We start from the raw sequence: 20517 nt of genomic DNA on the forward strand, positions 1-20517 counted from the left end.
AACTTTGACTTCTCTACACAATAAAAATTACCACTGGCAAGCTTCTCTCTCACTCTCTGACTCAGTTTAGGGAGTTTTAAATTACTGGGCTGGAACCGGAAAACCAGGCTCTTCATGTCCTAATTATCTGTTCCCTTTGAAGTCCCACTGGTACCAATATGATAGAAATAGAAACTGAGGATCAAAGCTCTAGTGACTATTGTTCTTATGAGGAGGACATGAACCCATTTGTAAAGAGACAGACCCACGCTTTATCCTCTACAGTACGAAGTTTTCAAGCAAAACATGTCATTTGCAATTTTCATTGTAATCACATTTTTGTTTTGGGGAGGTTTCTAATTCTAACCATTTTTGGACATCTGAAAAAGCAGAGGAGCACAAGGAAGGCAAAATTGAGATCATATTGACGAGGCATTCTGTGGCATGTTTTTGTCACTTAAAAATACATTCTAGTATAGGTAGATATTCCCTCTCCAGGATATAGATCTTAACATGTGCCTACTATCTTTAGAATAGGCTAGATTTGATTCACTTCAGAAAATAATAGGGAAAGGGAAAAATGATTAACTTTACAGTAGAAATACCTGGCAAACAGTGTACCAAGCACTGATGAAGATTATGTCACTAGTGATGTCTATGGCTAGCCTATAACTTCTGAAGGGATGTGGTGAAATTTACGTCTGTGATCTCCTCCATTCTCAAAACACATAGACACAGTCTAAACTCACGAAAACATCAGATAATGTTGGTTTCTCAGCTTTGACAAATACACCTTGATAACATAAGGGGCAGTGGAGGGAATTGGCTGAAGGGTGTATGGGCATTCTCTGTACTTTCCTTGCAAATTTTCTACACATTTAAAATTATTCTGTGTCAAAAAGGTTATTGTAGAAGAACATATTATAAACAAACATTTTTCTGTCTCCTGGTTGTTAATAGATACACAGTATTCCAGTGCACTCATTAAATGAGACCATGCCTAATACACAGCTTGACAGATAGTAAGTGCTCGTTAAAAGATAGATTTGTTATATGTAGAATATGAGAAACAACACAGAGGGTCATAGGTGAAAGGAGAGAAAACTGAATGGGAAGTAATAAAAAGGGAGACAAGCCGTGACTCTGAACTCTAGGAAACAAACTGAGGGTTGCTAGAGGGGAGGTGGGTGGGGGCATGGGGTAACTGCGTGATGGGCATTAAGGAGGGCATGTGATATGATGAGCACTGGGTGTTATGGGCAACTGTTGAATTATTGAACACTGTATCTGAAACTGAGGATGTATTATATGTTGGCTAATTGAATTTAAATAATAAAAAGATTTGTTTTTATTGCTGTTATAATTCCAATCAATATTCCATTCTAATTACTGGAAACTTCCCTATCAGGTGTGCTTCAATATATTATTTCTTCCTTGTTTTTATTTTCTTGATGCACTGAGATTGTGTAGCTAGCTTTAGAATTGGATGTACAGTGTGAAGGTGGGGACATGTAACCAACCGAGAAGAGCAAGACCATTGTTGTCGCTGTGTTTCAGTGTCATCCCAGTGGCTGTTTGATAGACCTCTGCCTCCAGATGGGCGTTATCATGTTTTTGAAGCAAATATGGAACAACTTCATGGAACTGGGATATCCGTGAGCACTTGGTTTTTAAACTTACCTTATATATAGTTCCAAAAAAAGACAGAAGTAGTGGGAATAAGAATTAATTAAGAATTGGGGCCTGTTAGACAGCCAGGAGTGGATTCAGTTCCTGCTCTTCTGCTCACTAAATGAGTGACCATGTGTGAGTTAGTTGACCTTTCTGAGCCTCAGTCTTCACATCTCTAAGAGGATCAATGGCTATATGTGCCTTGAGCAAACACTTGTGAGGATTAAACGAAAGAGTGAGTGTCGAGCACCTGGTACTCTGTTCAACACATTAAGGTGTTTGTTGCTATTCTTAAATCACTATTGACAGTATAGATTCTTGAGGAGAAGAATAACTTTCTGGGTTCTTCCGGCCATCAAAAAGACCAAGGTTGTCATTGTTTAACAAAGACAACCTCCATTTATGCTTCCCCTCTTAAAAAAGAATAAAACAAAGATAAATTTCTGGATAAGGAGGTCTTGTACTCTTTATTACATGAAAAAAAAAGTCATTAGAACAGGATTGATTTCACAAAACAGTAGCATTCTGTTTTGTCCCTTTCGATGGGATTTAATGATCTGTGGAATGCTGACATGAAGAGTGTTGAATGCCTACTTCTAACATCTAATAACATAGATTACTCTTCCAAATACACTGAAATACAGTTTGTGTAAAACAATGTCTGATGGAAGCTTTGAGGCCTAACCAAGGTTAAAAGCAAGACTATTTTGAGGAATTTCTAATTGAAGATATAAATAGCATAGGCTTAGTCATCTCATTATGCCGTGATTCTTTCTACTTGTTGGCCGGCAAATGGTCTCAGGACATTCCAGAGCAGAGACCTTAGGGCTGGAGAAGTGATATTTACCCTGAAATCTGCCATAAACTATTGTGGTAAGTTACAAGCAGTCTTAGAGCTTGGACTATGAAATCACAGAGACCTGGTTCACATTCCTTCTCTGCCTCTTGCCAAATGAAGATGCTTGTAATTTCCTTGACCTATCTGTGAGATTATTTTTCTTATTTATAAAATAAAGGAGGAGATTACAAGAAATGTCCAGTGATCTTTAAACCTCATCAATAAATGACAAAACACTTTTTTGAAGAGATTTTTATACAGATCCTCAATATTCAAAACAGAAAAAATAAATATCTCTTGTAAATGAAGAGAGCATAGGGATTAGGGAGCCCAGTTCATTGTTTGTATCCCTTCCTATCCCTGGCTTATCTGTTGAGACACAGGATTTGGAAACATCACTTGAAAATAGCTGAGGAGATTAGGTAGCAAGTGCCCACCACAGGATCTGACGTGCTGAATGAAATAGCTTCATAAGCACCATCAAGATGGCGTAGTCGTCATTATACTATTGAGAACGATTCTTGTTGTTGCCGTTGTCTGTGTGCCTCTGTACATAGCATGCACCTTGGATAACACATTTTCAGCATGACCTTGCCCATATGGTCAGCCTGGATTGTGTATATCAGATCCCTAACGTACCATGGTAAGGGACATCCTGTTGGTGTTTTTCTGAATCCAACAGGGGTGGACCAGTCAATAAAGCAATAATTTTGAAACATTTATAACTCAGTTCTCTTTTTTAAAGTAAAATCTTAAGCAGGTTGAAGTAAATAAAATTAAGCCAAGCAGGCCTGCCTCAATCTCAGCACCCAGCCCCTTTTGCATCTCCATGAGGCCCCAGAAGCAACCTCCATGGGACCTATGTGAGGAACTGACTACCTGACATTTTGGTCTCTGGTTGGTCTTCCAATACCCACTGAGTTCTAGGTCCATGATTAATTAATATGAGAGTTGGGATTCATTTTGGAATTCACTTCATTCTGGAGGTAATGTTCATCTCACTCTTAAAATAAATAATTGCCCAGAAGTCCCCATGATGGGATATTTCAGGGTCACATAATTTCAAGACTGCCCCGAAGCTAAGGAAATAGTGTTGTTAATTCCATTCCAAGTCTTTTAAATGGACCCAGGCACAGATCCATTGCCATAAATTATTGCTCACTATAGTAGCAAAATGTAATTGTTAATACTGAAAGCCTTCATCTTCATGAACCACAGAGGTAAATAGACTTAGTAAAAGTCACACAGCTAGTGCATTGTAGGGTGGAGACTTGAACCTATATCTCTTGAAACTTTATCTAGGGCTCAGTTATTTGGTATGGAACATGATTTTACTCATGTTCAGAGAGCACAATCCAGAAGATTTGGGGTTATGAGTAATGAAGGGCTCAGATGTAATCATAACAGGCAACATAGAAGTTTAAGTGCATATAGAGGTTGAGGGGGTAGAGGGAAGGAATCCTACAAATGGGTGTTTGTCTATTAAGTATCAGGAAGCACGTAAGTGTGGGGGGGAATTAATTCCCAAATACAAAGGTAGATGTGTGCAAGGTCAAAGAAGGCTGAAGCCTATTCCTGCCTCCTAAGCTTGGAAGTTGAGACCATGCAAATACCCCCAGTTCCCAGAAATGCCTAGTGTACTCCCAAGGTAGTGCTTATCTCTCTTTTCTTATTACACTATAAATTGCTCACCATATGCTTCTAAGAGTTCAAAAGCCTCTTGTCTGCTCTGTGATGTAGGTTGATCCAGAACTGGTGGTCACGACATAAAATCAAGCGGGGAATACAAGATGCATCGATTCCTCAGTGGGAAAATGATTGGAACCTGCAGCCCATGAATATTCATGGGCTGATGGATGAGTATTTAGAAATGGGTAAGGAGAGAAACTTCTGCGCAGCTATTTGGCCTTTTTGGTACGGTTTTGTTTTTTTCCTTCACACAGGCTTTGGTTCAAGAGAGAAAACCATCTCTCTCCTTTCTAACCCCAAGCGTTCTAAAATACCTCTGTACCTTTTTCTCAACATAACTAGGGAAGATATTAAAACAATGCCCTTGAAAGGCTCACAAATTCTGTCCTTTGTCAACTGTCCCATTTGACCAGAATGGAGGGTATTCTCATAGTAGAACATCTACCTTTAGTGCAGATATTTTTAAAGGAACAAAATAAAATAAATCAGAACCCATTCCTATATCAAAAATACACCACCCTGCTCAAATAAAGTGATGATTATTTCTTGCAATAAACCTTTGCACAGACATGGTGTGAGTTTAGTTTCTTTGAGAAGCCCGATTCTCATCCAACTGTTAAAATCTTTGTGTGTTGTCTTCACATTTGCTCTTTCTCTGGCCTTTAAAGTCGTCTCCTCCATAAAAAGAAAGGACAAGATTAGGTGTCTTGGGTCCCATAGAGGTTTTCTTCAAGGCCACCTCTTTGACTTTTTTATTTGCTCTTCCTTCGAGCCGCCTGGTAGAGTGATGGAAAGCCCAGAAACTTTCAATCCATTGAGATCAAAGTTTAAATGCAGGTTTTCATATTGTTTGCTATCCACACTTTGGCAAGCTGACTTCACACATATGGGCTATAATTATCTCAACAGCAAAATATGATGAGCATATCTACCTTGTAGGGATATTGAAAGGACTAAAGATGATTTATGGGAAGCCCCTCAGAGGGCACCAAGAAAGCATTCAAGAAACGATCCGGTTTGTTACTAATTTTACAACACTCTCCCTTTACAGTTTTGCAGTTTGGTTTTACCACCATCTTTGTTGCGGCTTTTCCTCTGGCCCCTCTTTTGGCGTTGTTGAACAATATCATTGAGATCAGGCTGGACGCATACAAATTTGTTACCCAGTGGCGGAGGCCTCTGCCGGCTCGAGCAACTGACATAGGTAAGAGGCAGAAATCACATGGCTTTTGCATTGCTGAGGCCAAGAGCCTTGATCTCAGCCCTGTGTGGGTTTCCATTCTTGGGACTCCCTTCCAACTATAACAAAACGGTGCAGTTTTGATTAACAAAATCATGGAGGGAACACTAACTTAGTTGAGAGTATTTTACATTAAATATGCTATTTCATGAACTTATCATTAAAAACGATCTCATATATGTTTTTCCATGTTAATAAACATAGCTCTGCCTCCTTCTTTATAGTTCCTCCACAAATTTCTATGGCACATTTTATGACATTTCTAAAAAAATAATTCCCTTAACTAGAGATGCTTACATCGCTCCAGTTTTTTTCTATAAGAAGCAACACTGAGGTGAACATACATCTTCTTACATACTTAGATTATTTCCTCAAGATAATCTCCTCAAGATTAGGTCATTTTCTTAGCTTTCCCGCTGTAAGCAGGAATAAGCATACTTAAATCTAGCAATAGACAAATATATGTATAAATGTAGACACAGACTTCGATATTATATGTATTATGTATCACATATCCATAAATGTGTGTGTACAGGTATAGATCCCAAAAAGAAGGTCTGCTAGATTAAAATGTACTGATATTTTAATTTTAAAAGATATCAGATTAATCACCACAAATATTATAACAAGTCATACGTCAAACAACCATGTTGGTTTCTGTTCACTGATTTCCACAATCCCTAAGCAGCAGTGGATGGTCTAAGACTTTCAAATCTTCTATAATCTGGTAGATTTTTTTTAAAAATCTTATTTTTTTGGAGGACCTTTTTCCAAATACTAGTAACTGAAAAAATTTTAATATATTTATCAATTATTTGCATTTCCGTAGCAAATTACTCATTTGTATTCTTTGCCCATTTTTCTCTTGCCTTATTAAAATTTACGATATTTTGTACATTTTATATCATAACACTTTGTCCATTTTTTGTGAAGCAAATATTTTCTCCCTGGTGATTGCTTTCTTTTCACCAAATATTGTTACTTTTATAAAAATAAATGTTAAATATTGATGAATTCGAATATTTTTATGAATTCTGATTTGTTTCATGGCATTTTATCTTGTGTCTTCTGTATCTTTATTTTATTCATTACGACACAATATAATGAAACATAGTAAAGATTTTGAAAGATGAAGAAAGGGGTTGGCAGAGAGGAAGTTGCCATGCTATCCCATCAGCTTTAGCACTTGTAAATATCTCTTTCCAGGACTTTTTTTTTTATATCCGTATATTTAAAGTTAAGTTTAATCCTATTTGAAACATCAGTTTTGACTACAACCAATAGTATGTGGATACTGTATATAATTTCAAAAGCTTTTTTGTACATATGTATACCAAATTGGAAAAGTCAGCTAGTGATCTCCAGATCTTGACACGTTTTTATATTTTTACTTTAAAAGGTCCTTGAAACAATTCCTAATGATATTTTCATTTTCAGATCTCTCTAGATGGGGTCAACTTTCCCTCAGTGGAAAAGTATTCAGTAGATGTTGGATCTGTAGTGAGATATTATACTAAGAAAGTAAATAATGGACAAAGCCATGGCCCCAGTAGAAGTAAAAACACTCTTTCCAAAGAAGAGTCATGAAAGGGTTTTCTTTTTTTTTTCCCATTTCATTCCCTATGTCTACTCTTTCTCCCCCTAGGAATCTGGTATGGCATTCTCGAAGGAATTGGTATACTGGCCGTGATCACCAATGCATTTGTGATCGCTATTACATCTGATTACATCCCACGTTTTGTCTATGAATACAAATATGGCCCCTGTGCAAGTCGTTTTGAATATGGTGAAAAGTAAGGTTGAAATTCATACTTTTTTTCTGATATGTTTTATGTTTGTGATTGAAATGGGAACTCATTGGGAAGTTCTGTTCTGTAACCATTAAGGGCAGTGTTTTTGATCATTGTACTTACAATGTGCTTATTGAATGAAATCAAACGGGATAAAAAGGGCGACAGTGTTTTCTTATGCAAATAACTTTAAAGTGTCTCTCTGTTATACGTGTAAATGCATCACTGGTATCCAAATGTTAAAAACATTATAATGTATTTAGAAGTAAAATTCAGAACTGGAACAGATGTTAGAAATCATCCAATGCAATCTTCTGAGTATATAGTTGGGACCACCCTGGTTAATCAAATTGCTTCAGGGAATAAAGCTAGTTTGCAAGGAAATACAAAATATGAAGGAAATGTCAGCTACATGACAGGAGAGTTTTCTTTCTTTCTTTTTGTTAAAAATTTTACTTATTTGAGAGAGAGAGAGATAGTGACAGAGAGCACAAGCCAGGAGGCAGAGGGAGCAGACTCCCCATTGAGAAGGGAGCCCGATGTGAGACTTGATCCCAGGACCCTGAGATCATGACCTGAGCTGAAGGCAGACCCTTAATGGACTGAGCCACCCAGGAGCCCCTTTTTTCAAAAGGGATTTTTAACGAGGGATTTTAAGGTACAGAAATGCTGCCCTGGGCTTTTGTCTTTTGTTTGTTAATAAAATTTGAGTCCAAACTTTAGAACAGCATTTTGTTTTATTTTCAAAAATTTTATTTATTTTATTTTATTTTATTTTTTAAAATTTTATTTTATTTTATTGTCAGTGTTCCAAAATTCATTGTTTATGCACCACACCCAGTGCTCCATGCAATACGTGCCCTCCTTAATTCCCACCACCAGGCCCACCCAAACCCCTTCCCTCCAAAACCCTCAGTAGAATAGCATTTCTCGACCTCTGTGCTATGGACGTTTTAGATGAGATCATTCTATTCTGGGGGAAGGGGGCTATTCTATGCATTGTAGGATATTCAGTAGCATTTTTGGCCTCCTACCCAGTAGATACAAGTAGCAACCTCCTTATTCCCCAGATTTTGACAACCTAAAATTGTCCTCAGACATTGCAAAATATCGCCTGGGGGACAAAATCACCCAGTTTACAAGCACTGTTTAAGGGGAAATGGATTTTTCACATCTTTCCTTCTTCAAAGCAAGTATTAAGAAAGAGTGCAAGAGAGCACTAGACTTGGGGAACAGAAATTGGAGTTTCAGCCTTAGGTGTGGAAGTAGTGATGGGAGAAACCACTTGCCCTCCTGCCTCAGGAGCAACTTTGGGCATGTGTCTTATTTAGATGCAAGGCATGTGCCCCAAGAGCCTGAGCTGTGGCTTAAGATGAAATCAACCCTTTGCCCCAATGATGAACTGATGTTTTTCTCAGAACAATGAAATAAATGCCTTTCTGATCATAAATATCTGTTTTTCAAAGAGAAGTAATAAGAGCATAAAATATATTTTGGAGTCGTGTCAAGAGAATTTAACTTAAAATAAAACACCCTAGGTTCAAATTTTATCTTTGCCTTTTACTAAAAGGCACGTCATCAGTCTGGGCCTGTAATAAAGAAACAATGTCTAGGGACGTCTGGGTGGCTCAGTCAGATAAGCATCTGCCTTTGGCTGAAGTCATGATCTTGGAGTCCTGGAATTAAGTTCCACGCCAGACTCCTTGCTCATCAGGAAAACTGCTTCTCCCTTTGCTTGCTGCTCCCCCTGCTTGTGCTTTCTCTCTCACTCTCTCTCTCTGATAAATTAATTAATTAATTAATTAACTTTTAAAAAGAGAAATGGTGCTATGGTGAGTGCTGTGAAGTGTGTAAACCTGGCGATTCACAGACCTACACCCCTGGAGATAAAAATATATTATACGTTTTTTAAAATTTTTGATCTAATTAGGGGGCGCCTGGGTGGCTCAGTGGGTTGGGCCACTGCCTTCGGCTCAGGTCATGATCTCGGGGTCCTGGGATCGAGTCCCGCGTCGGGCTCTCTGCTCGGCAGGGAGCCTGCTTCCTCCTCTCTCTCTCTCTGCCTGCCTCTCTGCCTACTTGTGATGTCTCTCTGTCAAATAAATAAATAAAATCTTTAAAAAAAAATTTTTTATCTAATTAATTAATTAATTTTTAAAAAAAGAAATGGTGCCTAAAGTAATATTTTATAAACTATAAAAGACCACCTAAGAAAATTGGTTTTACTACTAATAGTGAATAACCAAGAAAGCTCCCTTTTTTCTTAATTCAAAATAGTCTAGAAGCAGATTTCAAGGGTTTATAATATGTAGGCAGGTTTGGGCAGCCCTCTTCCTTAGAAGCATTATTTGCTACTGTCTTTGCTTCCACCTAGTGGCAGGTGGAAATGATACTGGTTGGTTATCTCTTTACTTTTCAAGTCCTGCCTTTCGTGGAGATAGCACCTGGTACCTTCTCCATACACAGTGACCAGATGTAGAATGACTTCAAGAAGATATGTGGAGGGCTTGGATGAGGTTGGAACCACACATTTGTAGGGCCATCCTGTTATTTAATTTTTTTCCAGTTATCCTTAGCAGCTAAACTGGAGTAGATTCATTCAGATCAGAAATTTCCCAAACAAAACAGCAAAAGGACAAAATGGCAGTGAAGGGGAGGGTATTGGCAAGAGAGCAATTGGGATGATAAATTATGGGGTCTGAGGTGGATGGGGAGAGGAGTGAAACCAGTGTGGTGCTGCACTGTAGAATTCAGGGGTTCGAATGAGATAGATGCACATTCGAATCCAGGTTTTAACAGCTGTTTGTCCTGGGGAGTGATTCTCAGCATAGGACAGGTCTCTTTCAGATTATTTTCTTAATAATACTAAGATATTATTTGTTTGTTTTGTTTTGCCATATGGACATTTGTACAGATGGTAAAAAAGTGTTAGTGGATAAAATGATCCCGTGGCTTCATGTAACTGAAGGCAGTGGTACCAAAAAGTACTAACAATGATTGTGTTCCCCACCATTGTAGAACTACCACTTAGAAAGTGCCAGTAATAAAATGATTGTTAATTTTATCAGATCTCCACCCCTGAATAAATGTCTTTTCAGTATTCTCTTTGATAAAATGCAAAGTGTGACAAAAGTCTTCTGCTACATGTTTAAGTATGGCGATGGTCATCTCGGAGAAACACACTTGCGTGATTGTTGGATTTGCAAACTAAACAAAATTTTTTAACATGGAATAATGATTGCCATTTAAACTATTAAATTCAGACTTGGGTATTTAGGAGGCATTCTTCTAGAAATGGTCAAAACTAGCTTGTCATTTTAGGGGAAATAATTGACAGTATTTGTTGCCATTAAGGAAGTTCAAGTTTTAAAGTGAAAATCAGAATTTTGGATAATTTTATCTACCACTGAACTTGAAAGATTCCCAGTACTTACAGATTTTATTCCTGATAAAAATCAGTGGTGATTTTCATAGTCCATTGTAGAAATATAACAACATTTGGAAGATCTGAGTAATTTAGGAAACTATTTCCCAAGTGATCCATATCTAATGTCATAATATCATGCATGGATAAAATATGAATTTGAAATACAAGATAGACCTGTGGATTTTAATGTAAAATCCATATGAAAAGTTTATTAATACTTTAAGGCTCCACATTGCAATTAAACTTTACGAAATGACCACGGGTAGAACTTTGATATAATGTCAATGAAAAATATCAATAATTAGCAAGACAGGAAGCAACGTGTGTTGGAGAGGATGTGGAGAAAGGGGAACCCTCTGACACTGTTGATGGGAATGCAAGTTGGTGCAGCCACTTTGGAGAACAGTGTGGAAATTCCTTAAGAAATTAAAAATAGAGCTTCCCTATGACCCTGCAATTGCACTACTGGGTATTTACCCCAAAGATACAGATGTAGTGAAAAGAAGGGCCAACTGTACCCCAATGTTTATAGCAGCAATGGTCATGGTCGCCAAACAGTGGAAAGAACCAAGATGCCCTTCAATGGACGAATGGATAAGGAAGATGTGGTCCTTACACACTATGGAGTATTACACCTCCATCAGAAAGGATGAATACCCAACTTTTGTATCAACATGGATGAGACTGGAAGAGAGTATGCTGAGTGAAATAAGTCAAGCAGAGAGAGTCAATTATCATATGGTTTCCCGTATTTGTGGAGCATAACATGGAGGACATAGGGAGATGGAGAGAAGGGAGTTGAGAGAAATTGGAAAGGGAGATGAACCATGAGAGACTATGGACTATGGACTCTGAAAAACAATCTGAGGGTTTTTAAGGGGGTAGAAGGTTGGGGGAGCCAGGTGGTGGGTACGTATTGCATGGAGCTCTGGGCGTGGTGCATAAACAATGAATTCTGTTATACTGAAAAGAAATTTTTTTTTAAATCAATAATTACTTGAAATGCTATTAAGTACTTTTTTTAAAGTACTTATCTATGTAATTATCTACTTATTCTTCAACCAAAACAACATACTGCAACCAGATTTACTGCAGAAATAGATATGAGAATCTAGCTATCTTCTATTAAGGAAGACATCAAAGGATGTCATTCTTCTCACTTCATCTTTTGGAACATACAAACTATTTTTCTTTAAAAATGTGCTATTTATATCAACTTTTAATGTATATGATAAATTATTTTAAATGAATTAATAGATAAATATTTTCTAAATTTCTATTTTAATTTCTAATGTGCTGAATACCAATACATATACCCCTCTGTAAAAAGCTCCTTGAGATTCTCAGTAATTTTTAAAAATGTGAAGATTAGTCAAGATCAAAAATTTTGAAAAATACAGTCTTAGGAGGGAGTTATTTAGTCTCTGTAAAATGTAGTTCTTTAATCTGTATGATGAAGATAATAATATATATGTTCTAAGGTTATGGTAAAAGTTGATTCTGGCCACAATTTAATACTCCACCACCAGGTCAGGGATTTCAACCTGTTTTGTTCCTTGTCAAATACCAACTGTCTAGGAATTTTCTAACAAACTATAGGCTCTCAATAAATATGTATTGAATAAGTTAATAAATCACAAAGACACATGTTGATCAATTGGCTGCTTAATTACAATTAGCCAGATAGGGTGATATGCATATATATTTATAAAACTTATATTTATAGAGTTTTAACACATGGGAAATAACACAATGCCAAGTACATAGTAAACACTTAATAAATGGATGTAAATGAAGTGGGGGGAAACGGCAGACAAGATTCTGTCTCATTGAGATAAAATTATAGATTAATGAAAGTGAGGAGATAAAATCAGAGAGCTGAGTCGTTAGGAATTTATAATTAAAATGGAAGGAATAACAGCATTTATCAAATCCTGTCACGTGTAATGAAGAAATTGAACTAGAAACTTATGACTCTGAATTACATGATGCTTTTCTTTTCTCCCAGCTGTTTAAAGGGATATGTCAACAATAGCCTGTCCTTCTTTGACCTGAGCGAGCTTGGTATGGGAAAATCTGGTTATTGCAGGTACTTCATTATAAATTATAGCTATCTTGTCTTCTTGCTTTCATCTCCCATCTCCTCTCTCTACACGCTGATGAGCCCATTTCAACGGACATTTTGGGGTTTTGGCAAATTAAAAACATGTGGGGCCTTCGCACTTTAATCTCTATGCCTCAGATCTTTGTCTTGTGGATTTTAGGTACCGAGACTACAGAGGTCCCCCTTGGAGTTCCAAACCCTATGAGTTCACCTTACAATACTGGCATATCCTTGCTGCTCGACTGGCCTTCATTATCGTGTTTGAGGTTAGTCACAGGCTGATAAAATCTCTACGGGAAACGCTTTCCTCACCGAGACATTAGTTGACTCTTCAATACAGTAGTTCCTCACTGAGTTCCAGAAAAGGACTTGTTGATATACAGTACAAGGGTTAGGTATGGTAAACCTGCTATACAACGTTCAAAAAAGAAAGAGCTGCAAAATATAAGAAGGTAGATCAGTGGGTATTAATACCAGAAAATGAGGATAAAAGAAGCCATTAACATTTGAACTGAAAACTTAACCTTGTACCTCCGAGGAACCACATTAAAGGAAAGGATGGTTTTCATCATTTGATGAGAGAATCTCTACTTACTCATCAAGGTGGAGAAACTTATTTGCTAATCAACGTAATGACAGCTGACCACATGTGTATTTGTATAAGGGACAGTGCATAATTGAATAAACAATGCCCGAGAGCACTTTCATAAAATAAACATAAATTTTGATTATCAGAGTCATTAATATTAGACTAGTCCTGTGAAGAAATCTTGAAGCAGCTACAGTATTATTGGCTTCCTTAGCATATAAGAAGCTTAATACAGTGAAGCATTTAGTGCTGGGATATATTGGATATTCTTTAAGGTACCGCCAAATTCTGTGAAAAAGCACTTTGAATGCATCTGTTTCTTAGGGAAAGAGAAAAAGTAGCCATACCGGCAAATATACCTCTCCACTGATCTCCAAAAAATATGTCAAATTTTGTTGTGAAACATCCTCCATCTGTAATACAAAATGCTTACCTCTAAGGTTTAATCCAGGATGAAATTCTATTAACTAATGATCTATGAGCCTATAAAAATGTCTCCTGATAAAGTGTGACTTTTCATTTTATTACAGGTAGCAAAAAGGTTAAGGCATATTTCTAATGCAGTGATTCTGGAAAGTCTTTTTTTACTGTGTTTTTAATGTACACTTTTTTCTTCTTCATCTTCTATTAGAACTCAGGTAAACAGACTTCGTCAAATGTCTCGATTCACAGCAAACTTTCATTGTAGATACATATGATTCCCTTTTTATCTTTTCTTCATTATTTCTCATTACTAATTCCATTACCCACCTACTCCAAAAGCACCAACTCTCTTTCTTTCAGAAGTTTTTCCACATGTTTATTTGGGGAAAAAAAAAATACACACACACGCACAAACACACACACACATATATAAAATATTATTTTAAATGTTCTTTTTTCAAAATTACTTCAATGGTATTATGTGATAACTCATTTTTATCTCTTACCCACTTTACTTTTTTTAGATATAGAAAGAGATCTATCCATGAAGTCTATCCACATTTAGATAATTTCTTCTGTCTACTTAGTATGATAGTTCATTGAATTTAAGTGCCGTAGTCCCCTTGGGTGGATATTTAGGCCTACAATAATTCTTTCCACCTGTATAAATCTCTTATTAGAAATCTTGGACATGTCACCTTCTGAACCATGTTTAAAGGTTTTTCAGGAGTATTTTACTCAGGTGTGGAATTATTTATATGCATACTCGATTTCACATAAAACTGACAGGCCCCTCTCCAAAATTCCCTTAGATTTTCACCAGATTTTCAAATTGTCTGAATTTCTAGTATTTTGCAGATGGATAGGAGTAAGGTAATATTTTGGGTTTTTTTTTTGCTTTAATCAATTTATTCATGACATTGACTATTACTTTGATTACTAAAAAGTCTTTTGGTTTCCTTTTTTGTGAATTTCTAACTTTGATCTATTTTGGCTGAATTTCCACCAAATTTCAAGATTTTCTTACGTGTTTGCCAGTTATAAATCAGTCTTTACCAGTTATAAACACTCCAGATATCTCTTTCTTGTCCATAACCTATTAATTTTATCTATTAACAAATAGTGTCTGATTTTGATGTCATCAAGCCCATCATCATTTTCCTATTAAGGTTTTGGCTTTTTTGGTCTAGCTTCTTTAGGAAATTTTCTTATCTCCAGGTCAAAAGAATATTCTACCATATTTTTTACTATTAATTTTATAGTTTTATCTATCACACATCTTTTAAGATATCAGGACTTTTCATAGAGTCTGAAGGAAAGGCTTATTTTTCTTATTCTTTATATAGTGAAATAATTTTTTCTGCTGCTATTTACTAATATGTTATTTATCCACTGATTTGTAAATCCACCTCTGTAATATTCCAAATCCCTACAGTAAGCATGTGCCTGGCCTCAGTGTTCTGATTTCATTACTTCATTTGTCTATTCCTGTTCACTGTCACACTATTTAAATGCCATGGTTTTGGAATATATCTTCATATCTGATAAAGCCATCTATTCCCCACCCCTGCCAAGCCTGCTCTTATTTAAAAATTGCCTTGGATATTTAGAGTTATTAATCATTCATATACATTGCAGAAGCCATCAGACTCCCCCAAATATCATGCAAGGATTATGAGAATCTTGGAATACAGAAAATAAAATTAAATTAAATTTTAAAAAAGAATTACATTTGTAGAAAGCACTTGTTGACTTATTTACATACTCTGTGCTGATTCATTAATAAATATAAAATTTATTCAAATAGTTCTTATATCCTATAATAGAGTTTTTAAATATTCTTTTGCTTGTTCATTCCTTCTTATATCCAAAAATTTTGTAGATATTTTTATTGCTGTTATAAATACTATGTTAACCTCCATTATGATTTGATTGATTTTTGCTGGAATTGTCTAATTGTCTTTCTAAAATGTGTGTAGCTCCTTGTTTAAATCTTTCATTTTCTAATCTTCTGTCTGTTAAATCTGTTAGATTGTCTTTTCAAAGAATAATTCAAGTTGCCCATAACAATAGCTTTGTCGCTGCACTTGTGAGGTTTATGCCTCATTTCTCTTGCTTGCCTTATTGTGTTGTTGGAAATTTCCACATGGTGTGGAAAAGCAGCAGTGTTAGCAGTTGTGTCTTGTTTCCAAATTTAATATGAATTTTTTTAAGTATGATACTTGCTGTAGTTTTTTATTTAAGAAAAATTCTGTCAGTTTAAGAAATTTGTCGTCTATAACTAGTTATAAGCTTGCCTTCATAGATGATAAACCAGCTTTTTAAACAAACAGTCTTAAAAATACTGAATCATTTTTGCATATCAGTCTCTCTAAGTGAATCAGTTTATAGGGTCATTTATTACCATTACCATAAAGGACTTGGTGCAGATTCTTCACTAATTTAAATTATAACAAATGTCTTTTTTTTTATTCCTACACTTTTGAGACACACTGCCAGGTAGTTCTGTGAATACCAAATATTTGATCAGGAAAGAAATTTCTGATCTACTTTTCTATCGGAAGTAGGACCTGCTTTACCGCAGTGCAGTTTACTGAGATACTCATACTAAACCCAGTTAAAAGTGCCTCGAGTTCTTCCTTTCCACATGGAGAGATGATTGTCCCAAAGTCCTGTACGTAAATGGGGTTTTTTCCACATATCATCCTAACTCTATCAGTATCAGATTTTCTTCTCTTTTCTGTCCTCTACAGAAAAGAGAAAGGATGCATTTATTATAATAGGACATGATATTTAAGTGGTGCTTATACTGCTCCAAGCCCTTCTCCACACCCTTCACATATATTTGCTCATTTAATCCTTGTCACAACCTTTAAGAGATACTATTCCTATTACCATGTGAGAGGTGAGACACAGAGAACATAGGTGATTTGCGTAAGGTTATACAGCTAACATGTCAGGGGATGGTTCAACACAGGTGGTCTCGTTCAGCCTCTCAACTTGAGACCACAGCTTTTCCCTTTTGGTTTTTGATCCTGTCTTTTTTATACACAATACTTTCATTAGTCTCTTTTAAAAAAAAACAATACATTTTCATCATAAAAGAATTATGTAATAGAAACAAAAATACTAATATTCTAGATAGTGCATCCTGTGTTTTGAGGCTGGACTATAAGGTAAATGCAATGTTGTTTATGATCTGTTTTATAATTGGCCTTTCAGAATCTTTGAAAATTGTACTTTCCCCTCTTAAATTTGCAGCATCTTGTTTTTGGGATCAAGTCATTCATCGCATACCTGATTCCAGATGTACCAAAGAACCTGTATGACCGAATACGACGGGAGAAGTACTTAGTCCAAGAGATGATGTACGAAGCTGAACTGGAACATTTGCAACAACAACGGAGAAAAAGTGGTCATCCCGTTCACCACGAATGGCCTTAGTTGATTCCTATTGCCCAGTGGGGGCAAAAGCATTAGTGGGAATGACAGCAACTTTAAATTCTAGGTGGGATCCAGGAGGAAGGCACGCCTGGCAAACCACATGTATGATACGTTACTTGGAAATGCAGCACAACCATCTCTGGGATTTGGAATGTCCAGGCTTCTAGGGAAGAGAAAGATGACTCATGACCTTAAAGAATGGTTAGATTGACAGTGCAGGAAGCCAGGATCTAATTCTCAGAACCAGCCTCAGGGAGTTGTGTGTTGGGAGACCTCCACCCTCCATCAGCTGCAGTGTAACGGGAAGGGTGATGGTGAGGATTCTAGCAACAGATTTCCATGTAAACGTTCATAAGCCAGGCATGCTGAAAGTCTCATGTGGTCTTCAATCACATACTTTGGAACATTACTTAGGTTGAGTAGAGATACTTACAAGAAATGACTTATAAGGAATGACTTAAATCAGTTATTGCCTTTGCTGCCAGAATTCCATGTCCCTTCAGCTTCTAGGTTTGGGGAATTTTTCTTGTTCCTTGATGAGATTATGGATCTGTGCCACAAGGAATTTATGCTGCTTTACATTGACTATGCAGTGGAATTGTTGCACACCACCTTTAGTAGTCAAACCAAAAACTAAGATTCTAAAAAGAATACTATTCATTGAAATATATCCTATTGCATTGGCTACATTCAAATGTGTTGTTTCGGCAGAACAAGTCACACTGCCTTTTTTAAAAAACAAACAAGCAAAAAACCCATGAATTCCAATAGAGCCACATACTTTAAAAATATGGGCGTTTATTCTCATATCATATAGAATACCACTCATCCATATTTTACCATGGAGGGCTGTTTTATAGTATTTTTTAATTTTTTCCTCCTTGGTTTATTATAATAACTCTCGCAGAATAACAGAATAACTTGAAATGCTGTACATATGTTGGTTTTCCTTGTACCTTTGCACCTTGGCAATGTGTAATGCAAGTTACATTTCGTGCAGCTCTGACACCAGATACATAGTATGCCCTTGTGACTTGTTTATTCAGGAAATCAGAAGCCAAATGCTTTGCAACACTTTAAGCTTTTCTAACAATGTACACTTTTGTTCATGAGCTGATGAAAATTAATGCATGGATATAAATTTGTATTATTTGTAAAAAAAAAAAAAACCACCCATTTTTTTGTTTTATTTTCTTTTCATCGATGAGGGGAGTTTTCTGTTACGGTTTCTTTGATAGACCAACTTGGGTTGATTTTTGAAAACTCTCTAAAACCAAGATCAAGTCAATTTTGAAAGACATCCTTTTGCTTTGTTGTGGAGTTGCTACTTCTGTGTCAATTCTATCTGTGGTATTGTTCACAGATGGATGAAGTAGGAATGATGAGGGATTCAAGAAAAGAAAGTCTGGTGGAGGCATAAGCAATGGGAGCGGGAGGGGAGGAAAGAGTAGAGTTGAAACACCACCGGAATGAATGGGAGAAATGAAGACACCTTTCCTTGGCAAAGCAATCAAAATGAATCTCACTTTTCCTCCCCCGGGAATGGGGGTTGGCAATTACATATACTCACGCATTCAGATATATACTATATAGGTATGATTCATAATCTTTGTCCAGTTTGGTTTTTGCTCAATTAAACAAAGCACAGTTATTTCCACAATGCATAAAGATTAGACTAAAGACAATGGAAATAAAGCTACTTTGTATATATGCTAGGGTGTCTCTAGTAAGAAAATTATAAAAAGTTTCTCTTACTAGAAAACTACTTTTTGTCATCCTAGCACTGAAAATGGCCTTTCGGCTTTTTCTTCTTTTGCTCCAGGGAAAAGCTGTGTTAGATCCTCGTTGTTCCTTGGTTTGCTTTTGTCAGAAATACTTACCCTCCCTGCTTGCCCTCTGATTCTGAATCTGACTGAACCAGGGATAGGACCTCGAAACTTCTTCCCATGCCCTTGTCACGTGGGACCCTTCCATTCACATTCCTCAGAGATTGTTTCTGCCACCTGCATACTCATAACAACTAATTCCACTAACTACACAAAGGAGTTTAAGCTCCTCCATTTTTGTAGCATCTGCAGCATTTCCTTTTCTTTGTTAGTTAAATGTATATACTATGCCTGAGCATAAATACTCTGTATGCCTATTGAAGACACCAATGAACCTAACATTTAGGTCTTTCCCAAATTAGGGATGTAAGACAAAGACAATTGTTTTACAGAAGAGCAAAGAATAATAATAGCCATGTTCTTGAGAATTCTGTTCTTTCTGAGTTATTTTTATATTACCACCATTAGGGTTTAAAATTGTATTGATTGCCCAGAGAGAAAAACATGAAAAGAGAATGGTACTTTGAATTTAAAAAAATTATAATAAATTGAATTTAAAAAAATTATAATAAATTGATGTAAATGTTACCTTCTCTGGTAATTTCTCAGACCAATCAAAAAATAGACAAACAATGAAAAAGTTATTTGTAAATGTCTTTTTGTGAAACAATGCAGTAGAACCCAGCTCTGCCTTCATCATTGTTGACAGCAAAATATTGTCAGCCCCCTCACAGTATGTGAGTTTTAAATCACTCTGCTTTCATTGAGAGAAATGTTTTATATCATGGTTTTCATACGAATACAAATTATTTCTCAAAGATTTATATAGCACACACTATTCTCAGGAATTCTGTATTACATGAATGCTGCTTATATATTTTCATATTCTAAATTGTTGTCTTTTCAAGCAAATAACTAACATATAGGTGCATGCAGTCTGCCTTGATAAGTTGTTCAGAGCTGAAGCACTTTTCCAATACAGTGTGTCGAAAATTGCTCTAGGTAATAGCCGAAATAGTTTGCAGTTGTCTGAGTCTGTGCACGCCCTTTTCAATAAAATGCTGCTGAGTGACTGCATGATGAGATACAACTCCTGAATGATGCACTTTCTTTCCAAATGACTTTTAGCCCAATCTGTTGTAGAATGGAATGAAAAGGAACTTTTTCACTCAATAAACCATGTGATATGCTTCTTCCTACAATTTTCATGTTCAAGTTGATCCTGCTTGTTTTACAAATAGAAGTTGGAGTGTGGGGAGAGGGGATTGTTCACTCTTTAGCTCCAAAGGCTATGGTTTCCAAGTCTTGCAAAACCTTGTTCCACTCTTCAAAAGTTTTGGCTGTTTGTCTTCTGATAAACTCATTGTCATCATCAGGGCATTTGCACATGAAACATGAAACCTACAAATGGAGGCTCTTACTGATTCTAATAATGCTTTTTTCTAGAAAAAGATGGAAGAGGAAGTTTGGTTAGTGCTTAAGAAGGTAATGAAGCTC

General features: G+C 36.3%; 1 protein-coding gene across 6 annotated transcripts in view; it reads left to right on the forward strand.

Moving 5' to 3' along the window:
* ANO3 (anoctamin 3) overlaps positions 1 to 20222 on the forward strand; it is a 420117-nt gene extending 399895 nt beyond the window's left edge. For all 6 annotated transcript variants that reach the window (XM_044258975.1, XM_044258976.1, XM_044258977.1 and 3 more), the window contains 7 exons: positions 1537 to 1634; positions 4229 to 4362; positions 5229 to 5381; positions 7063 to 7210; positions 12643 to 12723; positions 12899 to 13004; positions 17012 to 20222. In XM_044258975.1, the coding sequence (XP_044114910.1) occupies positions 1537 to 1634; positions 4229 to 4362; positions 5229 to 5381; positions 7063 to 7210; positions 12643 to 12723; positions 12899 to 13004; positions 17012 to 17194 (903 nt within the window). In that variant the 3' untranslated portion in view covers positions 17195 to 20222. The remainder of the gene's footprint in view (positions 1 to 1536; positions 1635 to 4228; positions 4363 to 5228; positions 5382 to 7062; positions 7211 to 12642; positions 12724 to 12898; positions 13005 to 17011) is intronic.
* The last annotated feature ends 295 nt before the right edge of the window (positions 20223 to 20517 follow it).

Source organism: Neovison vison, chromosome 7, assembly GCF_020171115.1.
Source record: "Neovison vison isolate M4711 chromosome 7, ASM_NN_V1, whole genome shotgun sequence".
Classification (NCBI taxonomy): Eukaryota; Metazoa; Chordata; class Mammalia; order Carnivora; family Mustelidae; genus Neogale; species Neogale vison.